We start from the raw sequence: 22,813 nt of genomic DNA on the forward strand, positions 1-22,813 counted from the left end.
GAGCGGTGACCCAAAGTTTGGTCAAAGAGGTGAGTCCACCCTCTCAGGTGAACATAAAAGATCCCATGGCACTATATCAAAGAGCGGGGGACTTCTCTCCGGTGTCCTGGCTGATATGTATCCCTCAACCAACATCACTAAAACAGATTATCTGGTTCAGTATTATTCAAGGGAGAGATCGATAGATTTTTGGACTCTAGGGAAATCAAGAGATATGGGGAGCAGGCAGGAAAGTGGTTTTGCGGTCAAAGGTCATCCGTGATCTTATTGAATGGCGGAGCAGGCTCAGGAGGCCATCTGTCCTACTCCTGCTCCTATTTCTGATGTTCTTATGTCGTTATCACATTGCTGTTTGTGGGATCTTACTCTGTGAAAATTGGCTGCTGCATTTCTGGGTTTCTTTCACTCTTTCTTTTCTTCCTTTCCTCCTTTCTTTTCTATCTTTGTTGCAGCAGCCCCTTGCTATTATTCAATAGATTGTATCCACGTTGAATAAGCGTCATCCTCGATGCTATTAACATAAGGTAATGCATATTGCATATACGAATGGACAAATTTGCACCTGGGCTCCAATTAGTTCCTTTGATCCTGATAGCTCTTTGAAACTAAGCCTAATGTGAAGGGAGCTATGGCAGCCTCGCCACTAAGCATTTGGGATGATACTTCAGTCAGCTTCTCCTTACAATGCAGATTGAGAGTCAGTGAACATAACACGTGCAATAGTAGATAGCCTAAAGCCAGAGGATGAAGAATTCTGATTTCCTGGTTCAGGATTGTGTGCAGATTGAGCGATGACGCAAATTGGGCGCGTCACCCAGCCGCCAGCCCCATCCCCAGCCAATGTAAACGTGGGCTTCAGCCTTTTTAACCGGGCACGTACACTTTTTTCTCTCTCTCTCTCTCTCTTAGGCTTCTTTTTTTTTAAAAAAAACAAAAATTAGCAGGTTGTTCGGAACCTAATTTATCAGGAGTGTGAGAGAGAGGGAGAGGGTGCTCAGCAGAGCAAACTGGCCGGAGAGAGTATGGATCAATGAATTAAAGTCCAAACTAAAGTACAAGACAAAGGGAGCGGAAGGTGAGCTGCATTTCAGCACCACGAGGAAAGAACAGCGACCTGGTTCATCTCCGGAGGCTCGCGTTGAAGCAGAAGTGAAAGCAGTTAAAGGGCGATCTGTAGAACATCTGGTCAGTGGTGATTGAGCCAGGACATCTGACACAGACAACTTAAGGCATGTGAACCACCGCAAAGTGTCTGCAACTGGTTTCATTTGAGAGAAAATTGACATTTGACTTCAGCCTCTCCCTGGAGAGCCATGTCTGAAAGCCCGGTCATTTGGCCCATGAACAGGACCTACTCGGTCAGCGGTGATCCCGAAGTGACGGGTCCCACCATGGACACTCAAGTCAGGGGGAGATCGGTGAATATCTTTTTGTTTGTCCTCACGCTCGTCTCCACGCTCCTCATCCTCCTGGGCAGCGTTTATTCGCTCGTTTGCCTGCTGAAGACAAGAAAGAAGAATTCCCTGGTGCTCATCATCGCTTCACTTTCTGCAGATGACCTTCTTTGCGTGGTCGCTCTGTCCATGTTCATGTCCATGCAGTGGGCAAGCGAGATGCTGCCCAGCTCTATGTGCACCGTATCGGCCGTCCTCTATTTGCTACAAGGTGTCTCCAGCGCTCTCAAATCCTCACTGATCGTCTCTTATAACTATTACACGACGAGACGATCTGGGCTTTACAAAAGCAGCCAGAGTTCGCTCCCCATGACCTGGCTCCTACCGATTCTCTGGGTCACTAGTCTGCTGGTGAGCCTCCTGCCCGTTTTTGGATGGGGCACTTTCACCCCAACACCTTGGGGGTGTCTTGTCGACCATAGTAGCTCCTATGTGGCATTTCTTTTTGGTTTATACTCATTATGCCTCTTAGTCCTCATCACCTTCTCCGTCCCCCTCACTTACAAGCTGCTTTGCTCCGACGGGCAGCAACACAGACAGTCCTATCCCAATTATCACGAGGTGACTGATGGTGTGACTCCGGCTAGCAACGTCTCCGCTTTGGAGGACCCCGTGGACAGAACTTTAAGGGGTTTCCAGACTGACATAAGCTGGAGCTCAGACGCCAAGGGTAAGTCTGAGATTCCGAATTCATCGCATTGCCAGAGCGGCGGCTTCAGACACATCAACCCAATCATCGCCTTCGCTCAGAAGCGTTTCTCCTTGATTTTAGCTATGACCAAGGTTGTTTTGTGGCTACCCCTGATGGTAAGTTAAATGATCGAAATATATCAATTTAACCCTAAAATATAAGTCATCTTTTGTCTCAAACTGCTACTTCTGGAGATAAACCATTGCAATCAATTTAGCTCAACAACTTGCTTATCAACCAGAAAGTGATTGCACACTAGTCTGGATTGAGCACTAATGATTGTGTGAGACAATGGGCCGATTGCATTTATGTGCAACTTACTGTAAAGCTTTGATGTTGCTGCATATTTCACTGTTGCAAGGTTATACCTAATGCAAATCTAATACATCTCCCAACTGTCATCTCAATACGTCTCTATTCATTTATTTCCCGAACTGTGCAGAAACACCAACTGCAAAATGGAAGTTTACCCATCTAAAGAAGGTGAGAAATGTGCACTCGGACATCTTGCCTGCTGGGCATCATGATATTGAATCGGTGTTTCAGTCCATTGTTAAATCACAACTTCGCTGAATTGCATTGGTTAGTTGTTCTTTTGTACATACAACATCCAGGAAAATAAACCACATCATTAGTTATATAAAACGATACTTTGAGATCAAGGAACTTTCAGCTCGCAAAAAAAATCCAAAAAGATATAGAATCATGTAGCACAGGAGGAGGCCATTCGGCCTATTGTGCCTGTGCCAACTCGTTGAAAGAGCTATCCAATTAATCCCACTCTCCTGCATTTTCGCCAAAGCCCTGCATTTTTTTCCTTGTCAAGTATATATCCAATTTCCTTTTGAAAGTTACTATTGAATCTGCTTCCACCATCCTTTCAGGCAGTGCATTCCAGATCATAACAACTCGCTGCGTAACAACATTCTCCTCATTTGGTTCTTTTGCCAATTATCTTAAATCTATGTCCTCTGATTACCAACCTGCCTGCCAAAGGAAGCAGTTTCTCCTTATTTATTCTATCAAAACTCTTCATAATTTTGAACACCTGTATTAAATTTCCCTTTAACCTTCTCTTTTCTAAGGAGAACAATCCCAGCTTCTCCAGTCTCTCCACATAATTGAAGTCTTTCATCCCTGGTACAATTCTAGTAAATCTCCTCTGCACCATCTCCAAGGCCTGAACATCCTTTCTAAAGTGTGGTGCCCAGAATTGGACACAATACTCCAGCTGAGGCGTAACCAGTGATTTATAAAGGTTTAGCATAACTTACTTGCTTTTGTATTCTGTGCCATTTTATAACACCAAGGATCCTGTATGCTTTTTTTATCAATTTATCCTGCCACCTTCAAAGATTTGTGTATGTGACCCCCCTGCCCCAAGTCTTTTTGTTTCTGCACCCCCATTAAAATTGCACTATTTAGTTTATATTGCCTCTCCTCATTCTTCCTTCCAAAATGCATCCTATTTACAGCTGGTGAAGATATTCCAAAAATTACTGCTAAATCTGTTTGGTTTTTTGAAAGTTGAATTGTAACATTAAAATTTATGTCTATTTTACCTAAAAGTGAACAAAAATTCAATCTCCGTTGGCTTTGATGTGTATTCCTCTTTCAAAGATGTATGGCTTAATGGTTCTGTTGTGTGGCTGGATGACCACTTGACTGTTCCCTGTGTTTCACAGATACAAATGCTCGTCCATCATGTCACCAAATTTGAGAATGTGTCCTTCGAGTCTCTGGGTTTTGTCCTGACCTTGCTGGCTGCTGGTATAACGCCAGTATTTGTTCTGTCTGAGCGATGGATTCATTTACCATGTGGCTGCATCATTAACTGCAGGAAGAGTGTGTACACAGTCGTCTCAGAGCCAACCAGAGGTAAGAAAAGCTCTATAATACTACTGACATGAATACAGTCAACAGGTGCCAAGTCACCAATACATGTGAAGTTGGGGGCAATTATAACAAAGAGGCTTCTATTCAGAATAAGTGGGCATCTCCCATACATTATCTATGATATGAGAACTTCTTATTAAGATTAATGCAGTTCATTATTAGTACAACAGCATCCTAGATATGATTGGTAATTATAATAGCAACTTGCATTTACAAAGAATCTTTAACATAGTTCCAGGGCATTTTCACATAGGGATCCAACATCTAGAAAGAGTTTGGAGGAGGGGATGAAGGGGTGACTGAATGTACAGTTGAAGAGGTGGGCCTTTGGACAATCCTTAGCCTTTTATTTCAACGCAGGCTCATAGATGCAAGAATCTGATCAATAATCTTTATTTATCAAATCAATACAAACCCAACATATGTAGTACTTACAAGATTGGTAACTTGATTCTCACAAGTAACAAACTCATCGGGGATTCGTGAACTAATCCCTTTGACTATTATCGTTCCTACAATTTCCTGGTGTGTTATACCTTTTATACCCCATTCAGTATGCAAGTTTAATGTAGGGTTAGTATGTAAGCACAACCGTAGATTGAGGTTAATATGTAAGTATGCCAGCCGTATGTAAGATTAGTACGTAAGTATGTTAGCAGTCAGGTAGACCACTTCTCCCTTCTCGTGCTTGAGCATTGCAGCTCCATCTGTTTATTGTTCTCCAGACATATCACATGTTTGAGCTGTCAGACTGGCCTTGGGTGTCAGCGCTTTCTTATCTCTTATGACATTTCTCACACTCAAGCCTTAGGTCATCCCTGTATCGTTATCACCTTTTGTAGACAAGTTGGCGTCTTGCCCTCTCTTAACATTCCATTCCCAGCCTGTCTACTCAGAGTACTCTCACTCTTACATCTTCTCCGTCTGGGACTGAATTTGAGCTGTTAATCCTATAATCACTACTATCTAGTCATATGTTACCTTACTTGCTATTCCTAGCAGTGCATTTCCAGGAGGATTTTTTTTTAAGTGAGGAGAGAAGGGATTTAGAAAAGGGAATTCCAGATTGCAGGGGCTTGATTACTCAAAATGGCACCAATTGTCCAGCCATAGAAGTCCCCGGTCAGAAGAGTAGAGTGTGACCCAAGACATAGAAATGCAGGAGGTTGAGGAGGTGGGGAGTAATGAGGCCAGGAGAGATTTATAGGTAAGCACGAAGATATTGGCCAGAATTTGCTCACAGTGTGCCTGGTTAGTTAGACTTTTTCCTGCACCCTTCAGCTCAAAAAATGTTTTGCTGGAAGTGCGAGCTGATAACAGCACGATGAGGACAATGGGACATCTGGGACCTTAGTGAATGATAGGACAAACAGTCTATCACCTTACCAATGAGATTTAAGGATTGAGAAATAAACAGAGGAATGAAGGAGAAGGAGGGTGAAATGGAGTTAAATCAGGTACAGAAAGAAAAATAAAGAGAGGGAAAGAAAGATTGAATTAAGAGATAGAAAAAAAAAGACAGAAAGGAAAAGTGAGAAAAGAAATGTAAAATTCTAAATTTTACATTTTTAAAATCTCCAACAACAATTTACTACGTGAAGGAATGAGACTCCACACTTTTAATTGTTCACTTTCTGGGCCAGAGAGGTTGATTGGCCGTCATTAACAATTATCACATTGTTAAAAGAGCACTTACGCTGTTAATTACTAGACTTAACTTTCTGTGGCAAGTTTAATGGGCAATTAATGTGAAAATGCAGCAACATCATGAAACTCACAGAGGGGTTAAGGGCAAGATGCCGTTTTCGCGAAGCTAACGGCGGAGCAGTGCAAATTGTCCAGCAATTTGTGCCGATTCACAAATCACCGGGTATCTCTTCCATGCCACAAGTTGCTGGCCGATTTGTGCATTAATAACGGCGTGCGTCATTCAGATGCCGTTATTTTTTCAGCATATTCGAGCTCTTTGTTTTCTTTGGCTTGGCACAAATGACCAACACTAAATTCTAATGAGCAAGGATTCTGTATGGACTTTGTATAAAGCCATGTAGAGAGTAATGGTTTATCCACACTTCACTATTGTAATACTTGTATACAATAAAATGCACTTGACTTTCATTCAAGTATTTATCATGGCTATTTAAAAATATCACAGAAAAAATATACAGCTGAAATGACTTTATCCCTCTCCTCATGAAGCCTAAAGGTCATCATCGCTATTCAGCAGATCTCCCCTTTAGACTACAGCTATGAATGCAGATTTACTCACAATTTGCAACTAATCCAAACCCAGTTGGACCATGGTGATAGAAATTTCACTCCATTGTTAGGCCACATTAAAAAGGAAATTGCTTCTTCCTGACAAATGGGTTTTAATCAGGCTCCCAAATGAGGTCTGAGGTGGAAATGACCTGCAGAGTCTACTCTATTATGGTACATACTCAGACCCCGAAAATTGTACAGCCCCTGGATAGATTATACAGTTAGTAGTGTGAAGGCCAGCCCCTATAAACCCATTTACCTAACAACTGCGTGCAGTTTTATACAATTTGGGTTGAAGTGGGTACATTGTCAAAGGAGAATTGCTTCCACAAGAAATATTTTATTCACAGCAGTCAGGCTAACTGGGCAACTAGGAAACATGAAAATCATCGTAAGGAATCATTAGCCTCACTGGTGAGAATGGAAGTTGTATTTCATGAGGGGAAAGCTTCTATTCAATTTACTACTCTTGTCAATTATTCTGAATTAAAAATAATTTCCTTCAAAGCTTTCAATTTTTTGCCAAAAGGTAGAGAGACTATCGCAAACCATCAAGGTGATAGAACAAAGCTGCTGGAGTAAAACAACTATGGAAATATGAAACACAAACTATTGTACAGATGTCAAATCCTACCAAGGATTGAAACCCGATAGAAAAATATTTCCATGCATGAGATGAATAACTCATGAGAAATGATATTGGGGTAGAAAAAAACCATGTGGAGTAAAATTATAAATGCTTTTGTGACGATTTCCTCTGCTCATTATTCCCAGCAAGCCCATAATATAAAGAACTTATAGTTGCACTCACTATTTTTCTGAAAAATCTTCCTTCCTGTTGCCACTTTATTGTCACACTTTTGTATCAACTTTTCCCATTCTAAATTCTTATGTCCACATTCATAATGGGAACGGCCTGTGTAAACGTAAACCAAAGTGGGAGAATGGAGTTGGGAGAAGGGGGAGGAGGAGACAGCAAATTGGAGTGGGGGGTAGAGAGGGGAGTGGAGGAAGGGTAGAGGAGGGGAAGTGGGGAAATGGGAAAGGAGGAGACGCAGGAGAGGAGAGGGTGGGGAGAGGGAGAGGGGAAGGGGAGCAGGGAGAGGAGGGGGGAGAAGAGGGAGAAAAGAGAGTGGGAGGAGAAGGGGAAGATAATGGAAGAGGAAGGGACAGGAGAGCGGAGAGATGGGAGGGGGAGAAAGGGAGGAGAGAGGAAAGGGAATGTCGAGGAAGCAGAATTCAGATCAGCAGTGGTAAGGGAATGGAAGCATGGAACATCCAGTAATTGGAAAAGAAATATAGCCAGTGGTGGGGGTGCAGTGGATTGGAAATGCAGTTGGGGGTTTCTGTGAACAGGGAATTCAAGTAAGATAGGGATAGCTTGTGAGGGGCAACTGAAGCTAGTGCAGAGAGGTGGGGAGAAGGAATTGTCACCCAGCGGGGAGAAAGGGGTCAAAATCTTACTCAGTGGTGGTGGGAGCTAAGGGCTGAAAATTTAGCTTGGGGAGGGGGGGTGTAAAGTTTAGTTATCAGTACTGAAGGAGGCCCTGGCGTTTGTAAGTACTGGGTTAGGATCTCAAGGTATGGCAGCATTTTCAGGTGATCTCCCAGGGTTCCAGAAACACTGGAGAGCCAAGCCCTAGGAAAACCGAGGCAGGTCCTTGGATCGGGGATTGCGGAGACGGGTGATGAGTTTGCCAATTTAAATAGCTTTTAAAAAACATGAATTTTCATAAAAAAACAAAAGTTGCCCCATGAAATGTGCAAAGTTCATCATTTAATAGTTGTCAGGTTTTTAAAACCCGTCAAGCTTCAAAATGATTCAGGAGAGAATTTTTTTCACTCAATATATTTGATTAAAAGCAACTATTGACTAAAAAATCTATTATCTGCAAACTCCTTTTTTTCTAAACATCAGCAAATAAACTATAACATCTGTTATTAGTCACACTGCTGCTTGTCTCTTTTTTAACACCTGTCTATGTTGACAAATTCTGCTTCTGTTTTTCTGACAGAACTCTGGAGATCTCTCCCTAAACCCCTCCGCCTTGCTACCTCTCTCTCCTCCTTTAAAAGATTCCTTAAAACCTACCTCTCTGACCAAGCATTTGATCACCTGTGCTAATATCTCCTTCTTTGGCTTGGTGTCAATTTTTTGGTTTGATAATGCTTCTGTGAAGCGCCTTGGGATGTTTTACTACGTTAAAGGTGCTATACAAATGCAAGTTGTTGTTGTGTAAATTTAAAGAAACAGGCCTAAGTTTTCTGAGTACCTGCTGGCAGTGGGAGACATTAGCCACCGTACTGGACAACTGTGGCTAACGGTTGGAAAATTGCAGGAACTATGCTGACAATTTTCTGATATGTGCCATGGGAGGTAAGGATTCCTGCTGCTAGCCGATACTTGGAAAATTATCCCAACAGTGTTTGACCAAACTGCGGAGGTTTACAATGAGGGTTTAGTGAAAGCATTTTTCTTTACCTTTACTTAAAGAGCAAAATGATTCAACCCTGGGACACTGCTGTCCGTCATTATCTGCCATAACACCTTCCCTCCCTCCCTCCCAAGAAGAAACAAGAAATGCGAATATACAGACTGGAGTGTGTTACAACGCAGTGGCATGTTGACAGGCTAAGCTAGCATTCATATAGAGTTTTGTTATTCTTATACATTCCCTCCCTTTTCCTCTCCTGAAAGTGTTCTTCTAACTTCTTTACCTAGAGAGTGGTTAGAATGTGGAACTTGCTACCACATAGTTCAGGCGAATAGCATAGATCCATTTAAGGGGAAGCTAGGGAGTATATGAGGGATAAAGCAATAGAAGGTTATGCTGGTAGGGTGAGATGAAGTCAGGTGGGAGGAGGCTCATAGAATCAGAGAAGTTACAACATGGAAACAGGCCCTTCGGCCCAACATGTCCATGTCGCCCAGTTTATACCACTAAGCTAGTCCCAATTTCCTGCACTTGGCCCATATCCCTCTATACCCATCTTACCCATCATATGGAGCATTAACACCTGTTGGGTCGAATGGCCTGTTGCTGTTCTGTAAATTCTATGTAATTCTATGTGTTGACTCCTTACTGGGATACAGTTCCACGTGTACTAGTTGCCCTCCAGTGCTACGTTATTCATGTGTGAATTTTGACCGGCTAGTTGACCGTCAAGTGCATCACAGCCAATTCCTGTCCTCACCCCCATGGTGATAACTCAGTAGGTATTGCAGCATAACAATCAGTAGCACCGTTCAGCACAATCAGGGATTGAACCTAGTACCTTGCTGGCCTGTGTGGCTCAGCTCCTCACTGAATGGGCTCACTGAGCTATAAGGAAAGGCTGTAGGCAGTCTATTTTTAAAGCTATCAATTTAGGTTTTTTATTGGCCCAGATTTTTCTGCTAAAATAACAGGGAGTTTAATGGCACTCACCATTATTAATGTGGAAATCATCCAGCAACTTGTAACGCAGAAGAGATACCTTATGAATTGCAAATCACCACAAGTCGCTGGACGATTTTCTTCGCTCCGTCTTTAGCCTCGCAAAAGGGCAGCTCACCCTTAACCTCCCCATGAGTTTCATGAAGTTGCTGAATTTGCCAATTAAACTTGCCGCAGAAAGTTAAGGCTGGTACTTAACAGCATAAGTACCTTTTCAATGAGGAGATTTATGTTCCTGCAGTACCAATCAACCTCTCCGGCCCAGAAAGGGAATAATTTAAACTGTGGAGTCTCATTCCCTCTCTTTATTTCTCTTTCTGTACCTGATTTGACTCTAATTCATCCTATTTCATTCTCCATTGTTGCTCTGTTTCTTTATCAACCCTTAAATCTCATTGGTTAAGGAGATAGACTGTTTGTCCTATCGTTCACCAAAGTCCCAGATGCTCCGTTCCCATCACCAGGCCGTTATCAGTTTGCACTTCCAGCAACTTACAGGCAAAACATTTTCGAGCTGAAGGGTGAGGGAAAAGTCTAACTAACATGGTGCGCCGTGAGATGCCTCACTCCAGCAAAACCTGGGCCATTGTAATGCGGTGAATGTGCTGAGCAATGCGCCTTAGTTAAGAGTCAATAAGGGATTCCTGGGAAACACATAATATATATTCATAATACATGAGGAATGCTGTACCTATGTAATGTGCAGTGAAGTAAAACCTGATCTAATTAGCAGTTTACATCACATGGTACAATAGCACTTCATTCCAAATTACCCCAATTGCCCCATGGGAGGTCACCATCTGTCACTGTCCTCACATCAGCTGCTGCCGGCAGACAAAAGTCTAACCAGAAACAAAATGAAATGAGCCTTACCTGTACATATTATATAGAATAACACCGGCCAGGATGTGTTTCAAAGCATCTGAATGTTGAATGACCCCTGCAGAGACTCACGGTCAAGCTTCGTACATGTATAATTTCCACTTGTGCAATGTGATGGAGGCACCTGCTGCCAATGGAAGCTAGCAAGGAATCAATACATTTGGAGGAGAGAATGTGGCAGAGGAAATCTGAAGAAAACAAAACTGGTTCAGATGCAAAACTGCTCAAGCTACACTCTCACGGTTCATTATGTCACCTCAATCCCTCAAGTTGTGACTGTCTTGTAGCACACTCCAACCTATGTGCAGTCCTAAGCAGAATATACAGCATGTGTATTAATCCCCAGCGGTTAGTTGTTAGTTATTACTCAATAAGCATAATTAATCATTAGTCCTTCATAACAATAGTGATTACATTTCAAAAGTAATTCATTGCTTGTGCAGCTATTTGGGATGTCCTGAGGACATGAAAGTGTGATATAAATGCAAGTTCTGTCTTTATTCCCTTCAGTCATGCATTAACCATAGAATTCACTGCCTATCTACATTTGTTTCACAAGAGACAATAGTTGCTTCAAGAATGGAGAAAAATGTGAACACTGGAAATCAGAGATAAAAACAGAAAATGCTGGAAATACCATGGGGCCTGAAAGAGAAAAAAATAATATTTTGGTGATTTTTATGAAGGTTTACATCCATAACATTAACTAATCATTCTGCTTCGGATACTGACTGTCCAGCTGGGAAGCTCCAACATTTTCTATTTTATTAAAAAACCAGCAGTGATTTCCAGGCAATAATCTCATGGAAGGGGTTTCAATTGTATCATAAACCTAATGATCAGAGATCAGTTTTATAACAATCAGCTGATCCTCCCATGAGGTACGCTGCCTTGTAATCACTCATAGCTATCCTTTACTATATGTATAATCTCTGTGTCGTGGTTAATATTGCTTTTTTATGAGAGGTTTTGATAAGGTAAATCAGGAACAATTATTTCCACTGGACAGTGAAGTCAGTAACTATTGGAGATAAAATTGAAACCATCACTAAAAAAAATTGAAGGGTGAGGTTAGACAGTTCGATTAGTCACAGTGATGGAAGCAGAAAAAGAAATATTTGCATTTATATAGCACCTTTCACGACCTCCCGACGTCGCAAAGCGCTTTACAACCAATGAAGTACTTTTGAAGTGTAGTCACTGTTGTAATGTAGGAAACGCAGCAGCCAATTTACACACAGCAAGATCACACAAACAGCAATGCGATAATGACCAGATAATTTGTTATGTTAGTGGTGTGGATTGAGGGATAAATATTGGCCAGAACACCAGGGGAGAACTCCCCTGCTCTTCTTCAAAATAGCACTATGGGATCTTTTATGTTCACGTGAGAGGGCAGATGGGGCCTTGGCTTAATGTCTCATCTGTGCAGCTCTCCCTCGGTACTGCACTGGGAGTGTTTGTCTGGATTATGTGTTCAAGACCCTGGAGTGTGGATTGAACCTACAACCTTCTAACTCAAAGGCAAGAGTGCGACCCACTGAGGCACAGCTGACACCATGTTCCAATAGCTCAAAACTAAAGAAATGTTTCCTAGCCTCACTCTCTTAGTGACAATATTAAGTCAAATATTGTCCCGTGATCAAAAGCTCCCCAACTAGTGGAAACAATCTTTCTCTACTCCATTTATCATGGCCCTTCATTTCGCTTTTGGTTACAGTGCTTAATGTGTTGCACTGGCATCTCCATTTAAAACTATTGGAGTTCTTATTGAAACCAAATGCTTATCATCAAATCAAATGTGTAAATAATTGTTCAATACTTTTCATTACTGGTTTAGTGACACTGTGGCAACTGTTTTTCCTTTACAAATAATGCTGTTCTTGTCCAGCAAAACGAAAAGGCTTTGAATTCAACCTGTCATTCCAACAAGGTTATGGAGTTTATAAGATATCGCAAGTAAACAACTGTGTTGGCGAGGGAAGCAAGTCCCTGTCATACAATAATCTGACCGTCTACGAGTCCAAGTGCAGCAAAGTTGCCCCCGTTCAAAACAAGGGAACTCCAAGCGACGCAAAAATCGAGATCAGCACCACCGGTCCTGAGGACAGCTCCCCGCGGGCTCCAACTGACCAGAGCGCAGAGCCCTGCAAAGTCAGCACCGGCCAGGACAAAGATAGCAGGAACCACCCCGGAAAAACGGCCGCCTCCGCCGGCACCCCGGACGGGGCAGAGCGCAAACTGACCCAGGAGGAGGGGAGGAAGCCGGAGCTCGGCGATTGGGAGTGGTGTCGGAGCAAGTCTGAAAGGACCCCGCGACCGGTAAGAGTATTCAGAAGTGCTCTATAGTTGCTTCATGGAGCATCTAACCCATATTTCTGTGCCCTCTGTGTAACAGCGCAGGGAGGAATCCTTCCCCCACTGTGGGCAAAATCCAAATTCATGATGTAGGAGGCTCGTTATTAATATCACACTTGTTAACATTGGTTGTATCTGCTGCTGAAACCATCATCCATGCCTTTGATACCTCCAGACTCAACTATTCCAATGTTTTCTTGGCTGGTCTCCCACCTTCCACCCTTGGTAAATTTGAGCTCATCCAACATTCTGCTGCCCATATCCTAACTTGTACCAAGCCCCGTTCACCCATCACACCTGTGCTCGCTGACCTTCACTGGCTCCCACGCCCCGGTTTTATAATTCTCATCTTTGTGTTCAAATCCCTCCACGGCCTCACTCCTCCCTATCTCTGTAACTTCCTCCAGCCCTACAAACCTCCGCGAACTTTGCGTTCCTCCAATTCTGGCCTCTTGCACATCCCTGATTTTCATCGCTCCACCATTGGCAGCTGTGTCTTCAGCTGCCTAGGCCCTAAGCTTTGGAATTTTCCCTCCCTAAACCTCTCCGCCTCTCCATCTCTATCTCCTCCTTTAAGATGCTCCTTAAAACTTACCTCTTTGACCAAGCTTTTGGTCACCTGTCCTAATATCTCCTTGTATGGCTCGGTGTCAAATTTTGTTTGATAATCGCTCCTGTGAAGCGCCTTGGGACATTTTACTACATTAAAGGCGCTATATAAATGCAAGTTGTTGTTGTTATTATTCGTGAATATAACCTTGATTTATACCACCCGAAGGTTCAGTTCAGAATTGCAATGCTTGATAAGCAACTGAGATTTATAGACTCAGAAAGGTCCCAGGTTCGATCTCTGACCTGTGAGGTAGCTGATCTCAGTTGGAAATCGCTTGGGGCATTGCAATTAGCTTCAGTGTACCAGGACTAGAGAAGGGGAGATGAACTCTTTTGTTCGTTATCCAGCAATTCCTTCTACAAAGTATGTCACGTGTCGACCTTGGGTGAGGACAGAATTAAGCTTGGCTGATATATCTGCTATAACTTGATGACAGTCACTTCCTGGCTCACACATGAAGAATGCCTCCTTGGACAAGGTACCAATGCCAGTGGAACAGTAGCCCAGCAAGAGTCAGAACTTTTAGGAGAGGAAGAGTTAAAACTGGGCAACCATAGACATTTACAACAGAGAAGGAGCCCATCAGTCTATCAAGTCCATGTTGGCTTTTTTTTCCCAGAGCAATCCAAAACTAATCCCATTGCTCTGCTCTCTCCCCATATCTTGTTTTGGCCTCTGCTTCAAATATTTATCCAATTTTCCCTTAAAAGATGCAATGGTCACTGCCTTAAGGACATAACGTACAGGGTGGATAAAGGGGAACCAGTGGACATAGTGTATTTAGACTTCCAGAAGGCATTCGACAAGGTGCCACATAAAAGATTATTGCTCAAGATAAAGAATCACTGGATTGGGGGTAATATTCTGGCATGAGTGGAGGATTGGTTATCTAACAGGAAGCTGAGAGTTGGGATAAATGGTTCATTCTCGGACTGGCAACCAGTAGCCAGTGGTGTTCCACAGGGGTCGGTGCTGGGTCCCCAACTCTTTACAATCCATATTAACGATTTGGAGGAGGGGAGGAGGGGACCGAGTGTAGCAAATCAAAGTTTGCAGATGATACAAAGATGGGAGGGAAAGTAGAGAGTGAGGAGGACATAAAAAACCTACAAGGGGATATAGACAGGCTGGGTGAGTGGGCGGAGATTTGGCAGATGCAATACAATATTGGAAAATGTGAGGTTATGCACTTTGGCAGGAAAAATAAGAGAGCAAATTATTATCTTAATGGCGAGAAACTGGAAAGTACTGCAGTACAAAGGGATCTGGGGGTCCTAGTGCAAGAAAATCAAAAAGTTAGTATGCAGGTGCAGCAGGTGATCAAGAAGGCCAACGGAATGTTGGCTTTTATTGCTAGGGGGATAGAATATAAAAACAGGGAGGTATTGCTGCAGTTATATAAGGTATTGGTGAGACCACACCTGGAATACTGCATACAGTTTTGGTGTCCATACTTAAGAAAAGACATACTTGCTCTCGAGGCAGTACAAAGAAGGTTCACTCGGTTAATCCCGGGAATGAGGGGGTGGACATAAGAGGAGAGGTTGAGTAGATTGGGACTCTACTCATTGGAGTTCAGAAGAATGAGAGGCGATCTTATTGAAACATATAAGATTGTGAAGGGGCTTGATCGGGTGGATGCGGTAAGGATGTTCCCAAGGATGGGTGAAACTAGAACTAGGGGGCATAATCTTAGAATAAGGGGCTGCTCTTTCAAAACTGAGATGAGGAGAAACTTCTTCACTCAGAGGGTGGTAGGTCTGTGGAATTTGCTGCCCCAGGAAGCTGTGGAAGCTACATCATTAAGTAAATTTAAAACAGAAATCGACAGTTTCCTAGAAGTAAAGGGAATTAGGGGTTACGGGGAGCGGGCAGGAAATTGGACATGAATTTAGATTTGAGGTTAGGATCAGATCAGCCATGATCTTATTGAATGGCGGAGCAGGCTCGAGGGGCCGATTGGCCTACTCCTGCTCCTATTTCTTATGTTCTTATGTTCTTAACCATGCCCTGCCCTAACAACAACTGCATAAAGGAAGTTCTCAGAACCTCTCTCCTTACTCTGAGTGATAATTTTAAATCAATGACCCCATTGTCAGCAACTCGCCAACCAAAGGAAAGTCTTTCCATAAACACTCTATTAAAACCTTTTTTTGATTTTTAAAAAAACTTTATTGAACCTCCTCTTGGTCTTCTGTGCTCCAGTAGAAGTAGTCCTAGTCTCTCCAATCCCTCACCATAACTATATAGTTTCTCATCCCTGGCCAATCGACACCCTACACACTTGAGTGGAGGGGAGAGAAGCTTAAAAAAAGACATGCCCACACATTGCACTTAGATTTTTGTTTTTAATTACTTGGATCCTAGTACTGCCGTCAAAAATGCTAAGTTGAAAAGGTAACTGTCAAAAGGCCATCGGCAGCAGAACTGGAATAAGAGTACATCATTGTCATGTTGTTGATGACTAGAGACAGAGTTCTGTGCCTATCAGTTTGAATCAATGATGGCTGATGAGCAATGTTAAATCCACTGAAAGGATCAGGTCAAATTGTTCTGTCTCCATATTGCGCGCCTAAGGATATTTTTTTCCTATTCATGTTCCAACCCACTCCGTAAAAATCCTTATTCATATCAGCTTGTTGAGTGATTACCCTTGGCAAAGATCACAGATGAATAATGGAGCCAGACCAGCTCTACTCTATTTTAGAAACAGTGCCAGAAGCATTCCTGCTTGGTCTCCTTCTTCAAGAGAATACTGGTATATGAAGAATATTTATGAATCAGTGGTTTACAAATTATTTGGTTCAATTTTAGCCCTGAAGCCTGCAATAAATCACGCTGCCCAAATAAACTGAAAGTTCACACATTAAACATCCTTTCGAGCTCAGTACTGCTGTGTAGGATCATAGAATCATACAGCACAAAGGAGGCCATTCAGCCCATCGTGCCTGTGTCGGCTCTTTGAAATAGCTACCCAATTAGACCCACTACCCTGCTTTTTCCCCTTAGCCCTGCAAATTTTTCCTTTTCAAGTATATATCTAAATCCCTTTTGAAAGTTGCTATTGAATCTACTTCCACCACCCTTTCAGGCAGTGCATTCCAGATCATAACAGCTTGCTGCGTAAAAAAATATTTCTCCTCATCTGCCCCCTGGTTCTTTTGCCAATTATTTTAAATCTGTGTCCTCTGGTTACCGACCCTCTTGCCAGTGGAAACAGTTTCTCCCTATCTACTTGATCAAAATTCCTCACAATTTTGAACACCTCTATTAAATCTCCCCTAAACCTTCTGTGCTCTAGAACAATCCCAGAATGTGTAAACTGTCCTCTTCCCACACTATCGTACAGTGAAACATTCTTTTCCATTCTTAGTTCATGAAGAAAAAGTACGCAGTTTCTTATATTTTAAGAAATTAAAAAAAGAAAGGAATTGCAATTATACAGCACCTTTCATGACCTCAGGATGTCCCAAAGCGATTCACAGCCAATAAATTGCTTTTGAAGTGTAGTCATTGTTATGAGGTAGGGGCCTGCGGCAGCCATTTTGCGCTCAGCCAGGTCTTACAAACAGCAATGAAATAAATGAAGAGATAATCTGTTTGAGTGATGTTGGTTGAGGGACACTGGGAGAACTCTGCTCCTTTGAATAGTGCCATGGGATCTTTCACATCCACCTGAGAGAGCAGACAGAGCCTTGATTTAACATCACATTTGAAGGATGGCACCTCCGACAGTACAGCACTCCCTCAGTACTGCACTGGAAGTTTTTAGTGCCTCATCCAAAATACATTAGGCTTCCAGATAGATTACTATTCATCAAGGATGAGTTTTACCAAGAAAAAGAAAAAACATTGGCTTGAAGATCTTCAAGATCATGATAGGGGATTAACAAAATTGAACCAACATATTATTTGCTGTGGAAAGGGATCAAAAAGCAGGTGACGTAAGGTAGCAAATAATTACGAGTCAGGCAAAACTTTCTCAAACAAGGGGTTATAGAGTTGTGAAACAGGGAACCAAAAAGGATCCTGAAGGCTGACAATATAATTGGTGTCTGCAGCATGTGGGTATGTTTCTGGGGAGAGATGGGGTTGAGGGAGATTGGGAGGAGGTTTTATCTGGTTGCTTTGGCACAGAAATTGCCGGAGCGGGGCATCTCGCGGCGAGTGGCGTGAACTCGATTTGTTTCCTCACCCTTCAGATCATATTATTTTTGCGCTGCAAACTGATGGCGATGCAAACTGATAATGGCTCAGCGAGGTCAACGGGACTGCTAACCCTAACCCTAACCCTAGCCCTTAACCAATGACATTTAAGGACGGTTAAAGAAACAGAGGGAACGACAGAGAAGGAAGTAGGGTGAATTACAATCAAATTAGATACAGAAAGACAAATAAAGAGAGAGACTGAAAGATTGAATTAAAAGAGAAGGAAAGGAAAATTAAGAAAAAAATTTAAAACTTTTCAAATTTAAAAAACCTCTAGGATCAATTTACCACCTGCAGGAGTGAGACTTCACAGTTTCAGTTGTTCCCTTTCTGGGCCTCCAAGGTTGCGTTTCATGTCAGGACCATAAATCACATCATTAACAGGGTCCTCACGACAGGAAATACCAGCTCTAAATGTCTGCGACGAGATGCGTTCGTAGTTACGGCATAAATCCAGCAACTTCTTGACGCTCACAGGCCGATTGACGGCGAACTCTCGTTTTTTGTGAGGCTAATGGCAAATCATCCAGCAATTTGTGGCAATTTGCAACTCTTGGCGTATCTCTTCCTCGCCACAAATTGCTGTTTTTTTTATGCACTAATAAATGCGTGCCTCTTTAGCTCGCTGTCATCTTCCCAGCAAATTCGGGGCCTGTGTGTTGGCAGGATCATAAACATAGGAGGGATACACTTGCAACCTTACTGCAAAACAGCAGTCAGAGTAAACCTTCCCGCCACGTTTACAAGGTCACAGACATGTAACGACCAGGGGAAATCTTCTCTCGTGGTGAGTCGGCAGGTAGGATTGAGAAAAAAAATTATGTTGAAACGAATAGCTTTTTCTCCCCCGATCCTCGAAATACCTGCGTTCTTCCGAAATTCGCAAAATGAAACAAGAAAGCTGATGCAAAATGAATAGGTCAACGCAGCAGTGAGCTGTTCTAACTGACTTCAGCTAACTTAGTTAGACAGATAGCTGTTCATGGCTGGCAGACTCCTCCAGTAGTTGTCATGCACTATTGATAACATTTCTCCCTAGGGACAGGCAGTCAGCAAACTATTTTGTTTACGTCAGGCTGATATCCCAGAAACTCCTGGTCATTGCCCTCATCTTGGCATTCAGGACATGAAGCAACTGCCTGGCGCCAGTGACAGAAACTGAGACATCTTGACCCTCAGTGGGGCATGTGTCATCACCACCCTTCCAAATCATTTGTTATTGCGTGAATGAGAGCTGTCAGCTTGTCAAGTCAAGGACGGAGACTAATTGTCTCCACTCTGCAGAGACTACACTGTTTGATGGAATTGCTGAAATATTTAATATGGGGAAAAAATGGAAACAAAAAAAAAAAATCAAGAAGACCCGGATAAAAAGTAACAGATTGAACAATACATTACATTGAACTGTCGTGCTAAATGCCAGCTTAGCTCAGTTGACAGCATTCTTGCCTTTGAGTTAGCCAGTCGTAAGTTCAAGTCCTAATACAGACTTGAATGCATAATCTAGGCTGATACTTTATTGCAATAGTGAGGGAGTGCCACTTTGCTGGAAGAGCCATCTTTTGGATCTGATGTTAAATGGGGCCCTCATCCGCCCCTCCAAGTCGATGCAAAAAGAGCCCACGGCACCATTTGAAGAAAGAGGGACGTTCTCCAGTTGGTTTGACCAACATTCTTCCCTCAACTCTCACGACCAAAAACAAATTATCTGGTTCAAAACAGGAAATGCTGGAAACACTAAGCAGGTCAAGCAGTATCTATGGAGAGAGAAACAAGAGTTAACGTTTCAGTTCGATGACCTTTAGCAGAACTGCAAGATGTTAGAGCCGAACTGCTTTTAAGCAAATACAGAGATGTAGGGGGATGGGGGGATGGGGGGGGAGGTGCAGGAAAATAATTAAAGGGAAAGGTGTTGTGATAGGGTGAAGGGCGGGAGTGGTTAAATGAACAAAAGTGATGATGGTGCAAGGCAAAAGGAGGTGATAATATGACTGTAGAAACAAAAGATGGGAAGTGATCTGGTTATTCATTCAGTTGCTGTTTGTGGGATCATGCTGTGTGCAACATGGCTGCAGCACTTGCCTGTATAATAACAGCGACTGCCTTTCAAAAGTACTGCACTGAATATAAAGCACTTTGGGACATCCTGAGGATTTGATAAGGTATTTGTATCAATGCATGTTCTTTCTTGGCAAACAATTAACATTGAGCGAGGAATATATTCCATGTAGTTTTACAGGTATCAAAGAGTACATTTTTAATAACCTGCAAAAAAAAAATTCCATACCACAAATATGTTGTGCTTCAAGTGATTATCCTTTTACTTCTGGTTCCAGGATCCATGTCAAACCAAATAGATGAAATTATGTATCTCGTCCTTGATGGGCCCTCAAGATCCTAAATGGAGTGAGTCAGTGTTCAGCCTAAGAAGAAAGTGACTTACATTTGTGCAGCACATTAACACATCTCTCACAATTATCTCTAAGTGTGTCGCACATATTGAATGACTTTGAAGTGTGGTGGTGATAGTTCTGTAGGCAAACACAGCAGTCATTTTGTGCACAGCAAGATCGCAGGAGGGTGTTTTCAAATGTGACCTGATTTGTTTTTGATCGTTTTGTTTCTATTTTCGAAGAAATCTTTACCCAGAGAGTAGTGAGAATGTGGAACTCGCTACCAGAGTGGTTGAGGTGAATATCATCGGTGCATTTAAGGGGAAGCTGGACAGGTACATGAGGGAGAAAGGAATAGGAGGGTATGTCGAAGGGGTGAGAAGAAGTAAGACGAAGGAGGCTCGTGTGGAGCATAAAAACACCGGCATAGATCAGTTGGGCCGAATGGCCTGTTTCTGTGCTGTCAAATTCTATGTAATTCTAATAGCAATTTTGATGACTGATGGTTTTGTAATGAGGAAAATGTCTTCCTCTGTTGCCAAAGAACTTCCAGCATTAACGTTCATTTTCTTTCCTTGTTCCTGCCTCCAGCGACCGGGCGGATTGTCTATCCCGCTGTGCGCCTTTCAGGGGACAGTGTCGCTGCACGCCCCTACCACCGGCAAAACTCTCTCCTTGTCCACGTACGAAATAAGCGGCGAGGGGCGGAAGATAACCCCGGTGGTGAAGAAGGTCGAGGTGTACCGCTCGAAAAGCGTGGGCCACGACCCCAGCTCCGAGGACTCCCCGGGCAGCCTGGCCGACACCAGCGTCAAAATCCACCTGGAGGTGCTGGAGATCTGCGAGAACGAGGAGGCGCTGGACACGGTGTCCATCATCAGCAACATCAGCCAGTCCTCGGCGCGCGCCCGCTCCCCGTCCCTGCGCTACTCGCGTCGTGAGAACCGCTTCGTCTCGGTGGACCTGGCTGAGTCGGCCTCCTATTCGCTGCTCATTCCCAACGACCATTCCAGCAGCGACATTAATATATCCATCCCGGACACGGTGGAGGCCCACAGACAGAACAGCAAGAAACAGCACGGGGACAGAGCTGGTTACCAGGAGGAGATACAGTTACTGAACGAAGCCTACAGGAAACGAGAGGAGATATCTAATAACTGCTGAGTGGCGCAGGGAACCAGTATTCCACATGTGTCAGTTGTCATAGAGCAGTGTTATTGCCATGTTGAATGCTTCATTTCCTCATTTACGTTTTGTCGTATTTTTTTTTTGGTGAGGGGGCATGATAACAGTGTGCTATTTTACTAGAACTGAGTGGGTACAACTATCTGGAAAGACTCAACAGGCTGGGGCTCTTTTCTCCAGAAAAGAAAAGGCTGAGAGGTGACCTAATAGAGTTCTTTAAAATTATGAAGGAGTTTGATAAGGTAGACGTTGAGAAGATGTTTTCACTTGTGGAGGAGTCCAAAACTAGGGGCCATAAATATAAGATTTTTTTTTTATTCGTTTATGGGATGTGGGCGTCGCTGGCGAGGCCGGCATTTATTGCCCATCCCTAATTGCCCTTGAGAAGGTGGTGGTGAGCCGCCTTCTTGAACCGCTGCAGTCCGTGTGGTGACGGTTCTCCCACAGTGCTGTTAGGAAGGGAGTTCCAGGATTTTGACCCAGCGACAATGAAGGAACGGCGATATATTTCCAAGTCGGGATGGTGTGTGACTTGGAGGGGAACGTGCAGGTGGTGTTGTTCCCATGCGCCTGCTGCTCTTGTCCTTCTAGGTGGTAGAGGTCGCGGGTTTGGGAGGTGCTGTCGAAGAAGCCTTGGCGAGTTGCAGTGCATCCAATAAAGAATTCAGGAGAAACTTTTTTACCCAGAGAGTGGTTAGAATGTGGAAATTGCTACCACATGGAGTAGTTGAGGTGAATAGCATAGATGTATTTAAGGGGAAACTAGATAAGTACAAGAGGGAGAAAGGAAGAGAAGGATATGCTGACAGGGTTAGATGAAGTAGGCTGGGAGGAGGCTCGTGTGGAGCATAAACACCGACACAGACCAGTTGGGCTGAATGGCCTGTTTCTGTGCTGTAAATTCTATGTACCGCACAGTATAAACCTTCTAGTTGTTTTGATTAGGAGAGTTATAAGAGCAATATGAAAAATGTTCAGTTCCATAAATTTGCACAGGATTTAATGGGGAATACGTTGCACCTGGTTGGTGTGAGCCTTAGCTCAGTGAGTAGTACTCTCGCCTGTGAGTCAGGAAGGTCATGAGCACAAAATCCAGGCTGACACTCCAGTGTAGTACTGAGGGAATGCTGCACTGCCAGAAGTGCTATCTTTTGGGTGAGACTTTAAACCGAGGCCCCGTCTGCCCTCTCAGGTAAGCATAAAAGATCCCATGGCACTATTCGAAGAAGAGCAGGGGAGTTTTCCCCAGTGTCCAAATTGGGTCCAGATTTTCTAGCCTTTTAATTGTAATTTTTTAAGTTTAAAAAAAAATTTATCCTCACTGAGACCTGCTCTATATCCTTTAATGCATTTTTATGGCACATGTCACATTCAAAATTGAAAAGCTTCCCCGATTGCAGGTTCTTAAGTTTGGGTGTATTTGAATGAGATTG

At 43.1% G+C, this 22,813-nt stretch overlaps 1 protein-coding gene across 1 annotated transcript; it reads left to right on the forward strand.

Moving 5' to 3' along the window:
• The first annotated feature begins 1,313 nt into the window (after positions 1-1,313).
• LOC137331745 (probable G-protein coupled receptor 149) lies at positions 1,314-21,359 on the forward strand. Its single transcript, XM_067995728.1, has 4 exons — positions 1,314-2,261; positions 3,831-4,023; positions 12,514-12,944; positions 20,787-21,359. Exons 1-4 carry the CDS (start codon positions 1,314-1,316, stop codon positions 21,357-21,359), a joined length of 2,145 nt encoding a protein of 714 aa, XP_067851829.1.
• Positions 21,360-22,813: the final 1,454 nt, after the last annotated feature.

Source organism: Heptranchias perlo, chromosome 13, assembly GCF_035084215.1.
Source record: "Heptranchias perlo isolate sHepPer1 chromosome 13, sHepPer1.hap1, whole genome shotgun sequence".
Taxonomy (NCBI): Eukaryota; Metazoa; Chordata; class Chondrichthyes; order Hexanchiformes; family Hexanchidae; genus Heptranchias; species Heptranchias perlo.

Bases quoted from the DNA above. Each gene is read 5' to 3' on its own strand.
- LOC137331745 (XM_067995728.1), top strand. From the start codon at position 1,314: ATGTCTGAAAGCCCGGTCATTTGGCCCATGAACAGGACCTACTCGGTC. The intron at 2,262-3,830 runs GTAAGTTAAATG...TGTGTTTCACAG, and splicing joins TTTTGTGGCTACCCCTGATG to ATACAAATGCTCGTCCATCA. The intron at 4,024-12,513 runs GTAAGAAAAGCT...GTTCTTGTCCAG, and splicing joins CGTCTCAGAGCCAACCAGAG to CAAAACGAAAAGGCTTTGAA.